The sequence below is a fragment of the Crinia signifera genome, chromosome 4 (genome assembly GCF_055691185.1).
Source record: "Crinia signifera chromosome 4, ASM5569118v1, whole genome shotgun sequence".
In the NCBI taxonomy this organism is placed as follows: Eukaryota; Metazoa; Chordata; class Amphibia; order Anura; family Myobatrachidae; genus Crinia; species Crinia signifera.
Window position 1 is genome coordinate 41,207,044 of NC_139220.1, and position 22,035 is coordinate 41,229,078.

The window sequence follows — 22,035 nt, forward strand, 5'->3', positions numbered from 1 at the left end:
GGCAGAGAATGACAGGAGTGGAGCAGAGAGCATACACAGAGTATTACGGGCAGAGTGGCAGAAAAGAAAGTGGGGGATAGAAGAGGGGAGACGGGAGGAAGATGGAGGTATGCGGGAGTCAGACACCAGAGCTGCAGTGGCACTACACAGGTGGGAGCCGTGATGCCGCCGGTAGCAGGCTGCTGTGTGTAACGCGCACGGTGCAGCCGCCAGTATAACAGTCTCCCTCCTGCCGCTGACACTGACTGACTGCCGTACTCCTGTCATCACACCGAGGGGCGGCCCCGGACACGCAGTTCCCGTCACGCCTACTCCGGTTTTGTTGCTCTGCACAGCTGTGTAACTGTGAGCCGGAAATGGTGCTAAGAGCAGGTGAGCTTTACCGAGTCAGGTGTTCCGTGAGCTGTAGGGAGCAGGGAGTCAGCGAGCTGTTGGGAGGTGGGGACAGTGGGTGGGTGAGTAAGCTGTGGGGAGTAGGGGGGTCAGAGGCTAATATAGCAGTAGGCAGCAGGGGGTTTAGAGGGTGGGTGAGCTGTAGGCAGCAGAGGGTCAGGGTCTGAGTGAGCTTTAGGGAGCAGGGGGTCAGTGTGTGGGTGAGCTGTAGGGAGCAGGGGGTCAGTGTGTGGGTGAGTTGTAGGGAACAGAGGGGTCAATGGGTGAGCTGTAGGGAGCATGGGATCAGTGGGTTAATGAGCTGTTGGGGGTCTGTGGGTGGGTGAGCTGTAGCGAGCAGAGGATCAGGACATCTCCAGCAGGATCAGATAAGGATTTCTTCTCTTGGTTCCTGAGTACAGAGCATAATAATATAATAATAATCCACATAAGGAAACCGTGTCACTACTCTATCCAGCACTGCCATGTCACACTGTGTCTGTCCTCATCCTGTGACACAGCAGTTCACTCACTAATCTGCTGCACTGTATGCGCTCATGTGATGCGTTTAGCATCCCAGCGGTGGCGATGCCGGTGTTCAAAATACCAACGCTGGCATCTTGACTACCACCAGGAGACTGGAGCTGGAATCCTGGTGTAAGTATGTGGGGTAGGTTAGGTCAGGGAAGGGGGTGATTTAGGGGTGGGGGTACTAAGAAATGGGGTTAGGTTTAGTAGGTGGAGGGGAATGGGGGGGGGGGGGTAGGGGGGGGCAGCGGCAACATAAGTATACTTAGCTGACCCCTGTTAGTCTTCCCTCCATCGTGATGCTGGCATTCAGAACACCGACGGTCCTGTGTGTGTGTGTGTGTGTGTGTGTGTGTGTGTATATAATATATTTGTATACACATACATACAGTAGATTAAACACCAGCATCCAGACCACATCCCAGTAGAAGCAAGGATACCAGAAAAGAGCCGAAGAAAGATCAACTTGATAAATGCACATTCTTTTGGCCATGAGATATTTTGGGAAATTAAGCTCTCCGTCGGAAATTGACTAAGATGGGAGTTATATGGGGACGAACATAAAATAGGGGTCACCTTGGTCCTTCTGTAATCCTTTTTTAAAAAATTGTATTCTTTTTTAGACCGCATTCTGTGCTGGGACTGCTAAGTCGGTTGTAATGTTGTAAAACGGCCTAGGAATGGCTCAGAAACGACTATCGATATAATGGTCTTTTGTACACTAGTTGGGAGTCCTTTCCAGTTCACTATGACAGAGATGGTAAAGACACTTTTTTATGTATTATATTTTCCAAGTGCTGTTACATCTTATGTGATTTATTGTGCCACTGAAATAAAAGCAAATACCAGCTAGTCCTGGGCATCACCTTGGCAAACGTGACACGCCAGCCTTTGTAGAACTACACATCGCAGCCTGCCCTGCTACAGTTTTGCTATTTGACCACGCTAAAACTGTTGCAGGGCATGCTGGGATTTGTAGTTCAGCAACAGCTGGAGTGTCAAGGTTAGCCATCACTGGCACAGACAACATGACAGCATTTCCGTATGCACTTTGTATACTATGAACATCTGCTTTGAGGTTGTAAAATACTCCAAATTATCATGTGCAATTTTAAAAGCGTTTTAGTTCTTGGTGAAAGAATACATTCCTATTACTTCTCAGTTAAACAATTACATAGAGCTTGTGACCAATCTGATGCCACTTAGGTCGGGTACACCCTTATCTGGCAGGCCGTCCAGTCTATAGATTGGTAAGGCGTATGCAGTATAGTTCTTCTGCATACATACTTTCCGATATACCTGGCCTAAGGAACTGGATGTAATGTCATTATGGGTGGTAATGGGTCAGTCGGTAGAGCACAAAGGCATATGGAAATTAATATGATAAACAGGGCACACATCTACGAATATATGTTCGGATCAATCTGTCTGCAGATATATCTCTAGACCACAGCTTCTCAAAGTCGGTCCTCAGGACCCCACACAGTTTTGCAGGTCTCCTCCCAGAACCACAAGTTAAATAATTAGCTCCACCTGTGCATCTTTTAAAATGTGTCAGTCAGTAAGAGTGCACCTGTCAGGTGACCTGGAAAACATGAACTTTGTGGGGTCCTGAGGATCGAGTTTGAGAACCACTGCTTTAGACAGATCGGACACTGTGTTCTGCGTACACGCAGCCTGCTCGGGATACGGTCATTGGATCGACATGCTGAAAGGTCGACATGGGTCTAGCTTGACACAAGCATTAGGTGGACATGGGCAAGTTCGACAGTCAATAGGTCGACATGGGGTTTTTCACTGTTTTTTTTTAGCCGATGTCCTGACAGACGGTATTTCATGCCCTACCATTCACTAGGGCATGGTGGGAGAATAAAAAAGTGTGTCCGAAGCATGGAGAGCGCAGTGCACTTTAACCTGTGTCCATGTCGACATTCGGGTAACAAAAACGGTGAAAAACCCCATGTTGACCTTTTGACTGTCAACCTAATGACCTGTTGACCTAGATCCATGTCGACCTAATGGTGTCGACCATCTTGCTGTAGACCTAATGATCCACACCAGCCTGCTCAGTCATGACTGATGTCATAACTGGGTAAGAATTTACATGTGCCCACCAGGTTGTGCTGCCAAATCACCGCCAGCTTGTGCAGCAAATGTATGTGGGGTAGGTTAGGTCAGGGAAGGGGGGTGATTTAGGGGTGGGGGTACTAAGAAGTGGGGCTAGGTTTCAAAACATGGAATGCACAGCACAGTGTCCAGACTAATACTCCATCTAGCTAGTTTGGAATGAACTGGACAGAAGGGTGGTAGACATTGTTTTTACCACAGCTATTTGTTTTGGGTGACCGTCAGAGCAATTCAATTGTTGCTCCGTTCTGGCTGGAATGACAACAACAAATGGCTACATTTTACCTTTGGTCAATCCAATTTAAGTGGCCAAAGCAGGAACATTGCATCTCCTGTCCGAAAGGTGAAAAAGTAACCACTGTGCCGCAGTTCATATGCCTAGAACGTGTTTTGTTATTAATTATAATTTGTATTTCAGGTTGGGAAAGTTCACACACCGGAAACAATGGAGGCGGCCTCCGAGCCTATGGAGATGGACGTTTCCGACACACAGTGGGGCTGGTTCTATTTGGCAGAATGCGGAAAGTGGCATATGTTTGAGGTAGCTGTTGCTGTCAAAGTAATCGGATGAGGGCGCAGTGCGGCTGCCACATGCAGTTAAAACAGACACGCCTCTCTTGTGGCCCTTCTCCAACTGCCTCCAGGGCCCTGCGCCCCCCCCAGCTCCGGTCATTACAGTGCGTGCCTAGTTACTGTAAGTGGGCCCCTCCTCTGGGACCAGGCACGTGCCCCACTCACCTTCACTTCATACGTCTGCCCCTTTGTCCTCACCCCCTACTCTCATGACACCCCCTGACCTCACCCCGTTTCTGAAGGCCCACATACACAGGTCTAATTAGACCCTTTTTCATCGGATTGGGCCGAAATATGAGATAAAAATAGGCCAAATCGCATCCGATCCGTAGGTGTGTACCAGCCCCCTTTAGCCTGCAAAGCTATGAAGTGCCCTCCCTTCTCTGCACCTCCAAGACTCTCCTTTACTCCCCCCGCCACTGTGGTAGAGCATATCGGCGCTGCGGTGGGCAGAAAATTTGAAAACTGCCATTCAAAAAAATGGGGATCGCTGATTGGCTGGTGTTTGTTTGAAAACTGACATTAGGTTGGTATTTTATCTCTCCCCAGTGCTTAGTAATTAGATCCCTTTGCTACTTATTTTGGGTACTTGTGAGTTATCCGGGCTGCCGATTTTGTCCTTAAGTTTAGTTAACTTAAGGACACCCGACCGACGCGATGCCCACGATTTAGCTCCAAATCGGGGGCATCGCGTCGGTCGTGGCCGTTATAAGGGGCCGCGACGCGATGCCCACGATTTCCCATAGACAGTAATGTTAAAAGACGCGATAGACCCGATTTCCCATAGACAGCAATGTTAAAATAAAATTACAATGTGAAATTGGGCAATATGTTTTTAAAAAAAATGTTTCATGGCCCCCCACCACCGTTAACGCCACCCCGCTATTGACGCCAACCCGAAGCGTGGCGAGCGCAGCGGTACGCGTCCTCCGACCTTTTCATGCCCTACTATCCACTAGGGCGTGGAGTGAGAATAGAATAGTGTGGCGAGCGCAGCGAGCCACCGAGCCCGAAGCGTGGCGAGCGGACGCGGACACCTGTAAAGCCCGCAAGGGCATGCGGATACCTGTGAAGGTGTCCGCGTCCCCTCGCGGGGCTCGCTGCGCTCGCCACGCTTCGGGCTCGGTGGCTCGCTGCGCTCGCCACACTATTCTATTCTCACTCCACGCCCTAGTGGATAGTAGGGCATGAAAAGGTCGGAGGACGCGTATCGCCGCCCCTCGCGGGCTCGCTGCGCTCGCCACGCTTCGGGTTGGCGTCAATAGCGGGGTGGCGTTAACGGTGGTGGGGGGCCATGAAACATTTTTTTTAAAAACATATTGGCCAATTTCACATTGTAATTTTATTTTAACATTGCTGTCTATGGGAAATCGGGTCCATCGCGTCTTTTAACATTACTGTCTATGCAGCCCGGATAACTCACAAGTACCTTATTTTGTCTTTAGAGGTACCCTCTAGTGCAGGCATGTCCAAACTATGGCCCTCAAGCTGTTATGAAACTACAAGTCCCATCATGCCTTGCCACAGTTTTGCTATTAGGGAATGCTAAAACTATTGCAAGGCATGCTGGGATGTGTAGTTGCAGAACAGCTGGAGGGCCACAGTTTGGACATGCCTGCTCTAGTGGTATCACACCTTTAAACTGTATATAGGCTGCCTCAAAAGCATATATTACGCAGTGAGTTTACTATTTTAGGAATTCTGTTGCAATTCTAAGGCATTAAAATATACAACTTTAAAAAGCAAATAAATAATACAGTTTAAAAAATAAATATAAGTTGAGACCCCACACAGGGGCTTATATTAATAGCCTGTAAGATGCAAGCACAAGCGAGATTCCTGGGTAGTTTACCTACAAAATTATTTTCTCTTTAAGTTTGCTGGAATCACCCCCCTTCCTGCATCTCGCAGACTGTTACATAAGTCCCATACACTTTAGCCATGACTTGCAGGAGGCAAGCAGGAATATTATATTGTGCAGAGAGAGGGCATTTATAATGCTGTACAACCTACATTATGTGTTTGTGTGCTGTAACGTGTCTTTCCTACTTATGGTGTCTTATAGACCAGTACAACAGCATGCTGCTCAATAAGCAGCCAAGATATTGAACAACATTACAGAGTAAACCAACACGGATCGGTGAACTTTAGAACGATGAAGTTCAATTACAGTCTAGACTTTATAGGTGAGCATTTACATAAATCGTTGTTTCCTAAACAGACGTTTCAGATTAATGGATAGATTCTCTAAGCTTCAAAAGTGATAAAAATGGAGAGTGATAAACAGCCAGCCAATCAGCTCCTACCTGCAATGTCACAGACTGTGTTTGAAAAATGTCAGACAGGAGCTGATTGGCTGGCTGTTTATCACTCTCCATTTGATCACTTTTGAAGCTTAGTTGTATTACCTTTGTAAAATTCTGTATGGTCAATACACTGTTAGGTAAATCCCTGTGTGATTTTTGTCCATATAGTTTTCCTTTTGGCCTACCAATTAAGGACAAATTACATTCATTCCAGGGGCGTAACTAGATAATCGTAGGCCCCATAGCGAAAGTTTGTAAGGGCCCCCTATTTAGCAACCGATGGTGATAAATGTATGTAAAACATATTACGTAGACAGTAAAGATGGGCCCCATAGCAGCTGCACCCCTTGCACCTATGGTAGTTACACCCTTGATTTGTCCTATTCAATCTCTGTGCCGGCACAGCGAGTTTTGCAAAATTTTCAGGCATTTTCTCACATTTTCGTCTGTCTATTTAAATCATTGCTATTTTATTTTTGCCTGGCCAAAAAAAAACATCAATGATTTAATGCCCCCATAGTAATTATCATTAGATGCATTTTAGGTGACTATTCCCGGCCCATGCACTGCGCACTTTCTATAGTCTGTCCTGAAGAAAAGGCATATTACCTTGAAACGTCGATATGATGACTATAACTTGATGATTGCTTTTATTATATCACTAAAATGATTTTCTAAAAGTCTGAAGAGTGCCGATAGCCCGTCTTCAGGACAGACGTTCTGCGGCCCGAAACGCTGCAGGCAGACAGTTATGCTTTGTTCCCTTCTTCCTTTCTCTCTATTCATCTTCTTTCCTTTTTCCTGGTACAGAAATGAAACAAACCAATTTATGCACAGGGAAAAAACGACCCATAAAACGAGCCCCCTTTTCCATTTCCGCATTCAGGTAATTGGATATGTTGCCACTCTTATAAATACCTCTTTTAGCACTGTACTAGGGGGGTTATTCTGGTACACTCACAAAGGCACAATCACTCTCTAATGGATAAAACCATGTGCACTGCAGGTGGGGCAGATGTAACCTGTGCAGAGAGAGTTAGATTTGGGTGTTTTATTGTTTCTGTGCAGGGTAAATACTGGCTGCTTCATTTGGTACTTGTTTCCTAGAACGGCCACAATTGCGGCCATCGTGTACCTTTAAGTTAAGGTACACGATGGACCCGATTTCCTTTGAAATCAGGTCCATTTTGCCGTTAAAGGGAAAATCGCGGGCATAGCGTCGGTCGGGACCATTAACATTGGCCCCGACGCGATGCCCGCGATTTTGCCATAGGCTTCAATGTTAAAATATTTTTTAACATTGAAATCGGGAGCATCGCGTCGGTCTTGTGCTATTATAATGGCACAAGATGAGATGGACTTGAAGTCCATCTCACATAGTAAAAAATGTGAAATGGGCCAATATGACCCATTTTACATTCTATATGGCCCCGTCGTCACCCCACAATTGACGTGAACCCGAAGCGTGGCGAGCGGCGGCGGTGCGCGTCCTCCGACCTTTTCATTCCCCTACTATCCACGTCGGCGTGGAGTTGAGAATATATAGTGTGGCGAGCGCAGCAAGCCACCAAGCCCGAAGCGTGGCGAGCGCACGCGTATACCTGTGAAGTTATACGCGTGCCCTCGCGGGGCTCGCCACGCTTCGGGCTCGGTGGCTCGCCACACTATATATTCTAAACTCCACGCCGACGTGGATAGTAGGGGAATGAAAAGGTCGGAGGATGCGCACCGTCGCGGGCTCGCTGCGCTCGCCACGCTTCGGGTTCACGTCAATCTTGGGGTGGGGTTTACGCTGTAAAATTGGGGGTCTAGGGAATATTTTACATTGAATCCAATGTAAAATCGGGTCCCAGGGACCCTATTCACATTTGATTCAATAAAAAAATCGGGTCGGTCGCATCGCATGCGACCGACGCGATTTTTCCGACACGACCACCCCGATGGAAATCGGTGTGGCCATGCTAGGAAACAAGTACCCTTTATTTTTACACTGCAATATAGATCTCACTTTGAAGTAAAACCCCACCCAAATCAAATTCTCTCTGCACATGTTACATCAGCCCCACCTGCAGTGCACGAGGTTTTGTCCATTAGAGAGTGATTGTGCCTTTGCGAGTGAACCAGAATAACCCCCTAGATCTGTTAGTTGATCAAATATACTGTAGTAGATTAATGTGTTTTTATTTGGGAACTATACAATTCTGTACGGATCATATTTAGAGAGAAAGTAAACCATGCTACTGCCCATTGCCAGACTGTATAATATCTTCTATAAACAGAAATTCACGTCGACATAACTATCGTCATTCATGTTATGCTGACATTCACCACATTAACGTTCATCATGGCAATTCTGATGAAATGTCGACATGATTAGAATGTCGACATAATGTTCCCATTGGTCCAGTTGTGACTTACCTGGTTCTTTGTTTCCAGCTTTGTCGTTGGTCCAGTGTTAAGCTGTTGGTGACTTCGGTGATTCTGTGCCAGTTCCGGCAATGGGTATTGCTAACCCTCCCCCTAGTGCAGGCATGGTCAAACTGTGGCCCTCCAGCTGTTGTGAAACTACACCTCCCAGCATACCTTGCCATCGTTTTAGCATTCCCTAATGGCAAAACTGTGGCAAGGCATGATGGGACTTGTAGTTTCACACAAGCTGTAGGGCCATAGTTTGGCAATGGCTGCCCTAGTGCCTAACTGGTTCCGGTTGATAGGTAGACAGTGTCCAGTTAGAGTCAATAGGTCTACCCCAACATTTAGACATGCGGGTCAAACGGTCGACATGAAAAAGGTAGACACATGAACGGTTTTTTTATTTATTTAAACCGGCTTATTTTTTTTTTTTTTACTATTTTATACTTTGTCAGCTTAGAGAGAGATCGACCACGAAGCATGGCGAGCATATGCGTTACACTATCTAGGGGTCCATGTCGTCAGTTGACACCCAAAAATAAAAAAAAACAACTTTTTAAACGTCAACCTTTTTCATGTTGACATTTGGACTCTGTCGACCTATTGAGTGTCTATTTAAAAATCCACACCCATGCCTAACCTTCCATACCTTTTGCCTAGCCCTGTAGGCAGTCTTTTAAAGTGTTAATATGGAATATATCGACATTTGAAATGCCAAAAGTAATAATGTCAACACAACAGGCAACGTTTTGAATTGTCATCATTATAACTGTTGACCTAAACGACTGCATCTTCTATAAACCTTAGATACAATCTAGATAAAAAATAGCAAACCTTTTAAATTCACAAGGGAAACCTTATTATTCTGTATCCTTTTTAATGCCTTCTCTTTATCTTCTCTAGCTTGCTCATGTGTGATACCCTCACAAAGCATCCATTTAGTTTGGTACCTTTATGACCAACACTGACAGAGCAAAACATGGAAGCCAGGCACAGATTAATATAGTTCCCCTATACACATCGACCACAAAAACACAACTTTTTACATTTAGGTGACTGACAATAGTCGACATGGACACAGTCTCAAGACCCCCATACACCAGAACAAGATTTTACACGTGTTCAATCTTGAGGGGTTGTACGACGGATTGTATGCACATCATGTGTGCAGTCGTTCAATGCGCAGTCCCGCAGGTCAAATGGCTGGTCCTTTAATCAGTCGTGCTGCACGTCTGATCAGTTGTGATTGGAAGCTGATTGCACATGCAATCGTTCGTTAGACGGCTGATAGGACCGTCGTCATTTGAGTGGCAGTTTAGGTGCAAACAATCGATTTTGTGAGGCGACCGGTCATATGCAGAAGCTGGATTGTATGACCGATTGTGTGCACATTGTGAGCCCAAAAATCATCAGTTAATGAGTCTGGGACTGCCAGGGAGTTCAAGGGAAATCATGATCCTGAGCATGTCGTTCTGATATATGACCAGCAGTCCGGTGTCCCCTTGCATGGCTCGTTGCGTTCGCCATGCTTCGGACACCCTATTTTAGTCTCTTACCACGCTGTAGTGGATGGTAGGGCATCCGCTAAAAAAAAAATCATGAAAAACTCACGTCAACCTTTTCACTGTCCCGAACAATTTTCCTGGCTGTTGTGTTGGTATACCTGACCGTGATTTGGTTTCCACAGAATCCCTCATTTTTCACTGCTGATTGGCATTCTCAATGGCTTGGACATCTTTTTATATCCCTTTCCTGTTTTATACAGTTGAATTACCTTTTTCCGCAGATCCTTTGACAATTCTTTTGCTTTCCCCGTGACTCAGAATCCAGACAGCGCAGCACTGGATGAAAGATGCAAGGGTCTTTCAGGAGTCCAGAAACTCACTGACCTTTACACACACACACACACACACACACACACACACACACACACACACACACACACACACACACACACACACACACACACACACACACACACACACACACATTCATTACAAGCAAACAGATCACATGAGAGGATGGTTACCTTTAGTAGCCATTCAAACCCGTTTGTGTCAACTTGTGTGCATGTTATCAGGCCAAAATCTCCAGGGTATGTAAACTTTTGATCAGGGTCTTTTTGGTAGTTTCTGTTGTCATTATGATTTAAAAAGAGTAAACACAGTTGTTTGAACAATTAATGGCTTCACCCAACCACTAACCATGAGGGAAAGGAAGGTTTGTGAGTTTTCATTCTCTGACAAATGGCCAGAAAATCACAGATTCTGCTAGGGTATATAAACTTATGAGCACAACTGTATATATAATTATTTATTGGTATACATACATACAGTTTACATGTATTTTTCTGTTCTAGTTATATCTGTGAAAATGGATCAATTCCCATACCAACTCACTGGGAACATGTGACCGATACGGAACCATATCAGGTAGGCATTATGACTGCCATCGGGTAAAGTAGATGGTCTTGTGATGTGTTACTGGTTAATTAAAATATTCTGTTTACTTGTCAGCTCATTCCTTTGATAAAGATCTCTAATGAGTATAACAAAGTAACCAGTCTCTTTGGACAATCCATGGATCGGAGCCGCATTACAAATATCATAAGGGTACAAAATCTAGATCTCTGGGAATTCTTCTGCAGGTGAGTCTCATTGTGTTACCTTCTGCCACATCTGTCAATGTTCTGAGGGTAACGGGAGCTGTAGTCAGGTGGTTGTTGGGCAGTAAAGGGAGGGCATCGGTACTTACCCACTACATGAAACTGCTCTGGAACCAGGATTTGCTTTGGCTCTATGCAGGTTATTGTATCTTTGTTATATTTTTGTGTTTTTTCCCCAAAAGTGTAATGTGAGTTAGGTGAAATGAAGGAGATTGCTAGACTAATGAGGGAGAGAGGGAGATTGCTGCTATTTCAGGGAGTCTCCTGCAGAATGTAGGAGCGGAGGTAACTATGGTCTAGGTTGACATGGAAAAAGTTGAGACTTGAAAATGTGAACATTAGGACTAGGTGCCTTGCTTCTGAGAACCTTGGCACTCCAGCTGTCATTGAAATACACATCCCAGAATGCCGTGCAACAGTTTTCGCATTGGTCAAATAGCAAAACTGTCGCAGGGCATGCTGGGATGTGTAGTTCAACAACAGCTGGAGTGCCAAGGTTCTTCATAGCTGATCTAAAACATGTTTTATGATCCAAGGCTATGGGGCTAGTCTTGTGGCCTCTGAGAGTTTTTTTTTTTTTTTTTTATATATATATATATATATATATATATATATATATATATATATATATATATATATATATATATATATATATATATATATATATATATATATATATATATATATATATATATATATATATAAATAACTAAATAACTAAAGGGCACACACACACACTTAATTAGCACCAATAAAATATAGGCTTTTGACATCTAAAAATAAATGTTCCTGTTTTACCAAAAGTAAGATATGTGGTCATTGGAAGCAATTATTAATGTACTCAAATGGATGCTTATGAACTATAATGAATAGAAATCCTATTATGGTCTTGTGTTCTTTGTAGGAAAAAAGCTCAGCTGAAAAAGAAGAAAGGCGCAGCTGATATTGCAGAGGAGATGCTGTTCCATGGAACAAGTAATGAATTTGTGAATGCAATATGCAGTCACAACTTTGACTGGAGAATTAATGGGATACATGGTGCGGTGTTTGGAAAAGGTGAGCGGCCCTGCAGAGTTCTATTTATAAAACATTTGTATTGGCAATTCCTTTGCAACAACAGCAAAAAATCCTAAGGGCCAGATGCACTAAGCTTCAAAAGTGATAAAATGGAGAGTGATAAACAGACAGCCAATCAGCTCCTACCTGCCATGTCACAGACTAAGTTTGAAAAATGTCAGGCAGGAGCTGATTGGTTGTTTATCACTCTCCATGTTATCACTTCTTGAAGCTTAGTGCATCTGGCCTATTATCTAGTATCAGCGGCCAAGTGCACTTTTAGCGACGTAAAATTAAAAATTTGGGGGAAAATCGCAACCAGCTTCCGTGTGTCTAGAGACCCATACACATGTGGTGATTTAATCCATTTTTAAGCGATCTGTCTAGATCACTGAGAAATTAAGCACATATTGCCCTGTGTGTATGCCCATTAGCGATGGTGCACGGGTCTGCGCGTCTCCATGACCCGCTCGGATATTTAGAGCAGTGTCTCAACGTATCTGGTTCATCAGAATCGTGAGATCACCGCACCTGAATGGCTGCTGCACTGTCGATAAGCTAGGGAACTGTACATCACATGATAACAATCTTGGTTATGGCAAAGTCTGTGCACAGTGGGTGCCCAAGCAAAGAATGTCAAAGAATCAGAAGTTGGCGAGAATCAGTGTTTGCTTACCCCACCTGTTTCGGGGCGCGAAGCAAGGAATAGATTTCATTGATATTGCAGTGCAGCAGCAACTTCACGCATGGTGATCTGACGAATGAGATCCGAAATTTATGTGGAGACCCTGTTCTCCGTACACCGCCTGATCCTGCGATACATTTCTGAAGCATGCTCGCCTCCTGCACAAAGATATTGGATAACAACTCTTTGCGCTGATCTGGAGGAATCCTTCAGGCATCCGAACGCACAAAACGTCTGTCCAGGAATGAAGAAACTGAGGTGAAGTCGTTCATGCGCAACTGGGGAAAACCGCCACGGCATCTATCGGCGCACACTCTAACCCACTGATACAACGCCGCTACAGCAAAAGTCTCCTCATTTGAGCAGACCTTATATCTAGTCCGATTTGCCTAGCAAGTACATAGAAAACAGTGGTTCGCACAGATTGCCCAGCAAACATGGCGCATATACTCGCAGCCTAGTGAACAGGCATCCTCAGCCACCCGGATCTCCTCGCTAGCATGCGAGAGGATGTGTATGCGAACACACATTTCCTCGCATTGGACTGCCGGGATGTAAAGTGATTCGATGGTTGCTGAGCATTGAATGGTTTTTTTTATTTTTTACCCTGGATGGGGATGACACCTTTTTTTGGCATGTTTTTGCTGTAAATGTATGTAACATCCACATCCACTGCACTACAGATCCCAGCCTAGCTTCTGCATAATCTTCTGGCATGTTTTTGCTGTAAATGTATGTACATCAATAGATGATTGTATTTTGTTAGATGTATGTATAGATTGGAAGGTTCTAAGCAAGGCAATATTAGCATACCTCTTGGTTGGCCAATCAGGCTAGTTTATGATCTCTGTACAATTAGCATTTCAATCAGGTGGGCAAATGGTCTGGCCTGACCTTGCCCTTCTGTAGGGTTAGAAGCAAGGCAGCTTGCTGACTTTCAGCTTGCTGTTTTAACAAAGGGTGTTCTTAACTATGGGTGCTATCTGAACAGTTAAAGAAACAGTTGAACAAACATTGAACAACTACATAAAGAAATACCGGAGGAACCCAGAAGGACATAAAATTAAACATCATCCACTGAAAATCCAGAATTCTGCAGTGAGTTACCTGACCCAGCATCACCTACAGTCTGCACAGCCAGGACAATGAACTCCATACTGAACCAATCTCTGTACAAGAGCCAAGGTTCCTCAATCCTGTGCATTCCATATTCACTCTGCATTGTTTCTGCCCCTAGCAGGGTGTGTTGTGGCATGGCCCACGGTGCAAAGCTGTTAGGGGTCAAGGGTGCAGGTGGAGGGGGAAGAGGAGGATAGGAGGAGAGAGAGGACTACTTTGTCCATTCTTTTTACCTGCTGCCTCATGTCCTGACCATCCCTGCCATGCTTACTTCTTGCCTCAGGTCTCCTTAGCTGCACCTCATGTCATCTGTCTGTCTCCCCCTCCCTCTAGATCTGGGGTAGCCAACCTTAGTCCTCGAGAGCTACCAACAGTGCATGTTTTGCAGGTCTCCTCACAGAATCACAAGTGAGCTAAGTAGCTCCATCTGTGGATCTTTTAAAATGTGTCAGTGATTAATGAGTGCAGCTGTGCAGCAGCTAGGTTGTCTGGAAAATGTGCACTGTTGGTAGCTCTCAAGGGTTAGGGTTGGCTACCACTGCTCTAGATTGTAAGCTCATTAGAGCAGGGCCCTCCTCCTTCCTGTTCTCACAGCACTCTTCTTGTATTTCAACTACAGCTCTCTTACTCATTTACAATCTATACCTGCATATATTCTCATTCACTATCTCATATCTCAGCTGTATTGTGTACTAAGAATTGTGCTTTAATTATGTTATGTCTAGTTCTGTGTACCCTCTACTGTTCTTTTGTGTTCTATATGTACAGTACTGGCTGGTGCAATCACCATGTGGCGCCGCTGATTGGCTGCCTGGGTGCTGCACAGATCAGTAATTATATGTTCCCCATGTCTGTGTCCCTCATTAGAGTACATCTAGTATATATATATATATATCAGTACTGTTACTTGCTGTGCAATCACCATGTGGCGCCGCTGAATGGCTGCCTGGGTACTGCACAGCTTGGTAAATATGTTCCCAATGTTCGTGTCCCTTATTAGAATGCGTCTTGTGCATATCTGTATGTGTGATGTACATCTGTACTGCCATTGTTGCCTGTTCTTTGTACCGATAACCCTTTGTATTGCAGTCATAGGCGAATCTAGGGGGTGGTCCGGGGGTGCACAGGACCACCCATTAGCCCATTTTGTAGCTGAGGGATGGTGCTTTCCAACGAGCCCAGCCCCGTGTCTCTAGCCCTCTGGGAACCGGAGATACGGCCAGGCAAAGCTGGAACGTTTTCACTATAGGATAACATGGGACCCCCGCCCAGTTCAACAGCTGCCAGTTCTCCCTTCGGCATCACTGAAGCTCAAGGTTGATCTCAGTCGAACCCAAATCGCTGGGCCTTCAATCTGATATGGGTTAATTGGTTCCAGGGATATTGAGGTTAAACCGTGTTTTTTTTTCTTTTCATTTCTTAAATGTAATTTCATGACTGTTTATGTTCCTTGAGGGCAGATTTCTCTGGAACCAAACAGCCCAGTTTAACGGGACCAAAATCATTCGAAGCCAACTCAAAAGTTCTTCAATATGATACTGGTCTCATGTAAATGGGTCAGTTGGTTCCAAAGATATAGCTCAGCCCCCCCCCCCCCCCCCTTAATCATGTGGTGCCGGCGCCCGGCGTGCTCCCCCGACGTCACGCACAACAACAGCGTGCACAATATTTGAAATGTCCACTCGGCTAAAGGGGACACCAGGAGGGGAGTGGGAGCGTGCTCTGCGCTGCACTCTGCTCCTCTCCCCATAGAAGCAGCTGCACCGCTCTCCATCTCTCCCTGCAGCAGCAGCGAAGGCTCATATAAAAATGTACAGTTCGTGGCACTTTTGGGGGCATTGCTTAAGGGACGCTACAAGTTTTGGGGGCATTATGCATAATGTGAGGCTTAATGTGTAAGGGGCATTACAGTGTGCAGCATCATGTGTAAGGGACATTATGTGTGCAGCATCATGTGTAATGAGTACTATGGTGCACGGCATCATGTGTAATGGGTACTATGGTGTGCGGCATCATGTGTAATGGGTACTATGGTGTGCGGCATCATTTGTAATGGGTACTATGGTGTGCGGCATCATGTGTAATGGGTACTATGGTGCCATCAAGCAAGAACCCCCTAGCAATGAGCACGTAGGTAAGCAGCACTTATGTGGCAAATATGTAATGGGCATTATGGTTTGTTATATAGTATGTAATGGGCATCATGATATGTGGCACAATGTGTAATGGGCATTATGGTGTGTGGCCTTATGTGTAATTGGCATTACGGCGTGTGGCTTTATGTGTAATGGGTATTACGGAGTTTGGTAAAATGTGTAATGGGCATTACTGTGTATGGTCTAAAGTGTAATACCACACCCCTTTTTGTGATGCCACGCCTCCTTCCCATGAGGCCACACCTTTTTGCCACGCGGCTACGCCGCGCAAAGGTCCCCCTTCTATTATGTCTAGATCTGGGACCACCCATTACCATAATTCTAGATCCGCCTATGATTGCAGTATGTGCATTATTATTTTTAATGTCTGTAAAGCGCCTTGAGTCCTGTTGGAGAAAGTGCGCTATATAAATAAAACTTACTTACACCTGTCATTGGGTGTACTATAGCAAGCTTGTTATTGGCTGTTACAGCAGCAAATCCTGGCCACCTGTTGTTTCCACCTGAATCTATCTACAGTAGATATTTGCTCATTAAATGTTACTAAAACTAAGCACCAGCATAGATAATGTACAAAGGATTATTGCACATTGTCCTATAAAGCAGCGGTTCTCAAACTGTGGGTCCTGACCCCAAAGTGGGTCCCGACCTTCTCAGCATGGGGTCACAACTCCATGTTGCTGACCATCAGGCTGATGACTTTTCTAATCTCAGTCAGTGATTCAAGGAGTCTGAAAAATCAGTTGAAATGTCTGGTATTTTAGACTCCTCCCATCGTGTTGTGCCTCCACAATGCTGCCCTGTATGTGCTGTCTGCTGCCTACACATGTCATGTGATGGGTTATGGTATGTCAGACTCCTCCCATCATTGTGTGCCTTCGCAATGCTGCCATGCATGTGCTGACTGCACATGTGATGTGATGACCTTCTGTAGTAACTGCTGGGGTCCTGTCATTATTTATATGGTCTGATGGGGTCCCAGAGCAAAATAGTTTGAGGACCCCTGCTATAAAGGAATGGTTTCAGTTTATTTGGATGTGTACATGATAGATTAATGGTGTGTACACACTGTTCGATTCCTTTTTTGGATTCGATTTCTATTAAATATGGACTATTTGACCTGCTCTGACGTTTTTTTTCTACTCCTTTTCGATTTCCCATGATTTCCCATTAGATTTTCCATTAGATTTTTTTTTGGTACTTGTGAGTTATCCGGGCTGCCGATTTTTTTCATCGCGCCCGAAATCGTGGGCATCGCGTCGGTCGTGGCCGTTATAAGGAGCCGCGACGCGATGCCCACGATTTCCCATAGACAGTAATGTTAAAAGACACGATGGACCCGATTTCCGACACGATTTCCCATAGACAGTAATGTTAAAAGACGCGATGGACCCGATTTCCCATAGACAGCAATGTTAAAATAAAATTACAATGTGAAATTGGCCAATATGTTTTTTAAAAAAATGTTTCATGGCCCCCCACCACCGTTAACGCCACCCCGCTATTGACGCCAACCCGAAGCGTGGCGAGCGCAGCGATACGCGTCCTCCGACCTTTTCATGCCCTACTATCCACTAGGGCGTGGAGTGAGAATAGAATAGTGTGGCGAGCGCAGCGAGCCACCGAGCCCGAAGCGTGGCGAGGGGACGCGGACACCCTCACAGGTATCCGCGTGCCCTTGCGGGCTTCACAGGTGTCCGCGCCCCCTCGCGGGGCACGCTGCGCTCGCCACGCTTCGGGCTCGGTGGCTCGCTGCGCTCGCCACACTATTCTATTCTCACTCCACGCCCTAGTGGATAGTAGGGCATGAAAAGGTTGGAGGACGCGTATCGCCGCCCCTCGCGGGCTCGCTGCGCTCGCCACGCTTCGGGTTGGCGTCAATAGCGGGGTGGCGTTAACGGTGGTGGGGGGCCATGAAACATTTTTTTTAAAAACATATTGCCCAATTTCACATTGTAATTTTATTTTAACATTGCTGTCTATGGGAAATCGGGTCCATCGCGTCTTTTAACATTACTGTCTATGGGAAATCGTGGGCATCGCGTCGCTGCCCCTTATAACGGCCACGACCGACGCGATGCCCCCGATATCGTGTCTTTTAACATTACTGTCTATGGGAAATCGGGGGCATCGCGTCGCGGCCCCTTATAACGGCCACGACCGACGCGATGCCCCCGATTTGGAGCTAAATCGTGGGCATCGCGTCGGTCGGGTGTCCTTAAGTTAACCAAACTTAAGGACGAAATCGGCAGCCCGGATAACTCACAAGTACCTTTTTTTTAAATTAGATTTTCTATTAGATTTTCACTGGCGTCAGGCAGGAGATGGACATTGAATTAAATGCTGCAGTGAACACATTAGATTTGTACTATCTACTATTAGATTTCCACCATATAGTCTTGGCTGCCAGGACTATTTTTCTATTTGATTTACACTACACGGGAGAGCACATTGGGATCGAATCTGGATCGAATGTAGAAAAACCATTACATTTTCTAATCGATTTTCTATTCGATTTTGCTTCTAAAAGCAAAATCGAATAGAAAAATAGTGCATATATCACCGTGTATATGCTCTATTACACTTTTAAGATCAAGGGGATGATGTATCAAAACTTGGGGGAGAGGTAAAATTGATAAAGTACTGTACCAACCAATCCGCTTCTGTCATTCTACAGTCAGTGGGGCAGATGTAATTAGTGTTAAAAAGAGATAAACGTGAGGGTAATAAAGAGGGATAAATGCCCTGCCAATCAGATCCTAACTGTCATGTTATAGGCTGTTTGGAAATGGCAGTTAGGAGGTGATTGGCTGGGTGTTTATCACTCTTTTATAGTAGATATCTAATGTGTTCACTGCAGCATTCAATTTCGATGTCAAGACCCTGCCTGAAGCAAATCCAATATCAAATCTAACAGCACATCGAATGGAAAATAGAAATCAAAACGGAATTGAACCGCATGTATGCACCTTAACACCCTCGTGTTTATCTCTCTTTAAGGCTTAATACAACTGTCCCTGTGTTTGAAAAATGACAGGAGCTGTTTGGATACTTTTAAGGTGCCCATACACGTCGGGATTATCGCATGCATTTTGGACTTTTAAGTTCAAAACGCATTGAATGTGCTTATAATCGCACCTCATTTCTGCGGGGATGCACGTACTCGCGAGTGCGATATTGTATAGCACAAAAAGTATGTGCAGGCAGTACTTGTTGTGCTACATCATAGTACGATGCGATGCACCTAGTGACCACTAGGTGACTATATACTTAAAAAAAAAAAGGGCTTAAATCACATCATATTGCATTGCCAAGTGGCAAATTAGCACAGCACCAAAATAAGTACAAAACGCACAGCACACTCCTATGGGCCCACGTGTATGGGCACCTTTAGGCCTGATTCAGACCTGTTTGCTATGCAGCGTATATTTGCAGGCTAGTGAGCAGGTAGCCCCGCACGAATCCCTGCATTGGCATGTGAGTGTATGTGTACGCTTACACATCCACTCGCATGCGGCTGCACAGTCGATAAATCATTTGATGGTAGCTCACCATCGAATGATTATTTTTCATTCGCAGATAAGTCAGTCTAAACTTTTTTTAAAAAGACTTTTTTTTATCCTGGCTGGAGTTGACCAAATTCGGGGCGCTGCTGACGTCATTTAACATCAGCCCCCTGCACCACCAAGCAGGTGTACACCCAGCGTTTCTATGGGCACGCCCACTGATTCCACCCCCTTCCCTCCCATACTGGAGCGAACCCCCCCACCTTTGTCCCACTGCAAGCGTGTCTGAATCACCCCCTTTATCTCCTTCCACTTTATCTCTCCCTAAGTATTGATACATCTCCCCCCAAGGATGATAATTGGACTGTTTTCAGTTTAAAATTTTCTTTGACGTTTCAGGCACATACTTCGCGAAGAACGCCTCCTTATCGAGCCAATACTGCAAGAACAGCGGCAAGCACGGGCCGACGCTGAAACTGCACGGAGTTACCACCAACTGCCCTCACTCGCTGAAGAAGAAATCCATGTTTCTGGCCAGAGTGCTAGTGGGGGAATACACGACGGGAGACAGCGAATACATCCGGCCCCCATCCAAGGACGGCAGCCTCGTTAACTTCTACGACAGTTGTGTGGATAATCCCTTCTGTCCGCTCATTTATGTCATTTTCGACAGCAATCAGATCTATCCGGAATACATAATAAACTTCGAGTGACTCGTTTCCTAGGCTTTTATGTGTAACACAACTATTGAGACCTTTCATTGACGCAAAAAAAAGAAAATCGGGTCCCGGGAGAATGATCTACAGTACCCACTAACTTGGATCCTTTTTGCTGCTCAAAAGCTGAAACGACATAAAAGTTCCTGTTTTCACACTATTCTTATTTATTAAAAGTTGCAGTTGTATATGTTGGTAAATACGACGATGCCTCTGCTTTTCCTGGTTGGAGTCTGTGCTTTTCAGTACATCCTCTTGTCCTCGCAGAGGTGTTTATGAATGGGACACCTGTTTCCTGCCCTTTACAAGGGCTTATAATAAAACAAATCTGCCTGTCTGGTATACAGGGCATGCTGTAAATCACAGACGGGCACGGGCAGTCTAGCGGGTGTTTCATATTTTTTTTTTTTTTGCATTTTCATGAATATTCAGAAAATAGCTGGCACATTTCATGCGTATTTATAAAAATAAGTGAACCCCCAGAGAAAAAAAGTAAAAAATGGGGAGCGGTATCGTATTGCAGAGTTTTATTGTTTGTGAATCAACAAAGTACATTTTTGTTTTTTTTATTTTTGTAAATTACACCAGCAACTTCTAACCCTGGTCCTCAAGGCACATTTACATAGCAGTGTGTACCTACTCTATCGATAATCGTGTGCTCCCATGCAGACCGTCTATGACGGGCATGTCCAAACTGTGGCCACCCAGCTATCGTGAAGTCCCATCATGCTTTGCCATATTTTTAGTATCCCCCAATAGCAAAACTGTGGCAAGGCATGATGGGACTTGTAGTTTCACAACATCTGGAGGGCCATAGTTTGGACATGCCTGATCTACGATAACCGTGATCAGCTTATCATTCAGTCCAATCTAAAGATATCGTCAGTAACTGCATGTTCTGTTCCGCGAGGGTCCTGGTGATGGCACTGAATGATATGGTTTGGTGTGTACCTGTGGGCTGTACCCTGTATTGTATAGTGTGTACGCTCCAGGTGGCCTGGGCCTTGCCTCTCTGACAGAGAAGGAAGGACCCGCTCCCCGCCTGCCTTCGCTGTGCTGCCTGCACTGAACGAAGCTCACTGCTCCCTGTACACAGGCCTCTTCACCTCTGGGCACCATCGGCCAGTTAAAATGCGGAACCAGATGGTGAGCCAATCAGCGCTTGCGAACTGGCAGCCGCTCTGATTGGCTGACCCCCAATTGAAGAAATCCGTTCCAGGCCCCACAATTTCTAGTGGCAGCCCTGCCTTTAGTCACGTGCTCAAGCATGGCTATCCTAAAAACATGGACTGTTTGTGTGCCTCGAGGACCGGGGTTGGGAAACAGTTAGTTACAGATTATTATACTCTACATGAACATGTCGGCAGATCTTACGCTCTGATTTCTCTGACAAAAGTGCAAGTTTAATAACCAGCCAATTAAGGTACCAGTATGTTTTTGGATTGTGGGAGGCAGTTGGAACACCCATCAGATCCAAGTGGCTGTGGCCAATATATTAACGCCATACATCGACCTAAAGATGGTCGACAGGCATTAGGTCGACATACTGCAAGGTCAACATGGGTCTAGGTTGACATGGGACAAGGTCGACACAAGCATTGGGTCAACATGGTCTAGGTCGACGGTCAAAAGGTCGACATGGGCTTTTTTCACTTTTTTTTGAGCCGACATGTGCCGACAGGTGGTATTTCAAGCCCTACCGTCCACTAGGGCGTGGTGGGAGAATAAAATAGTGTGCCCAAAGCATGGCGAGTGAACACTGTGCACATGTTGACTGTGTCGACATTCGGGTAAAAAAAACAGTGAAAAACTCC

At 45.3% G+C, this 22,035-nt stretch overlaps 1 protein-coding gene across 3 annotated transcripts; it reads left to right on the plus strand.

Moving 5' to 3' along the window:
• The first annotated feature begins 207 nt into the window (after positions 1-207).
• On the plus strand, positions 208-20,224 carry PARP11 (poly(ADP-ribose) polymerase family member 11). Of its 3 annotated transcripts, none has more exons than XM_083181627.1 (9): positions 209-372; positions 1,524-1,660; positions 3,446-3,568; positions 5,666-5,786; positions 6,717-6,792; positions 10,678-10,750; positions 10,835-10,965; positions 11,888-12,039; positions 19,905-20,224. In XM_083181627.1, exons 2-9 carry the CDS (start codon positions 1,607-1,609, stop codon positions 20,216-20,218), a joined length of 1,044 nt encoding a protein of 347 aa, XP_083037753.1. In that variant the 5' UTR covers positions 209-372; positions 1,524-1,606; the 3' UTR covers positions 20,219-20,224. The 3 variants fall into 3 exon arrangements, with proteins under 3 accessions (XP_083037755.1, XP_083037753.1, XP_083037754.1); XM_083181628.1 differs by lacking the exon at positions 209-372 and adding an exon at positions 701-1,029; XM_083181629.1 differs by lacking the exon at positions 1,524-1,660 and having other exon boundaries at positions 208-372.
• Positions 20,225-22,035: the final 1,811 nt, after the last annotated feature.

Excerpts from the sequence above, each read along its gene's own strand:
- PARP11 (XM_083181627.1), top strand. The coding sequence starts at position 1,607 with ATGGTCTTTTGTACACTAGTTGGGAGTCCTTTCCAGTTCACTATGACA. Across the intron at positions 3,569-5,665 it reads GAAAGTGGCATATGTTTGAG|ACCAGTACAACAGCATGCTG; the intron begins GTAGCTGTTGCT and ends GGTGTCTTATAG. Across the intron at positions 5,787-6,716 it reads TTACAGTCTAGACTTTATAG|AAATGAAACAAACCAATTTA; the intron begins GTGAGCATTTAC and ends TTCCTGGTACAG.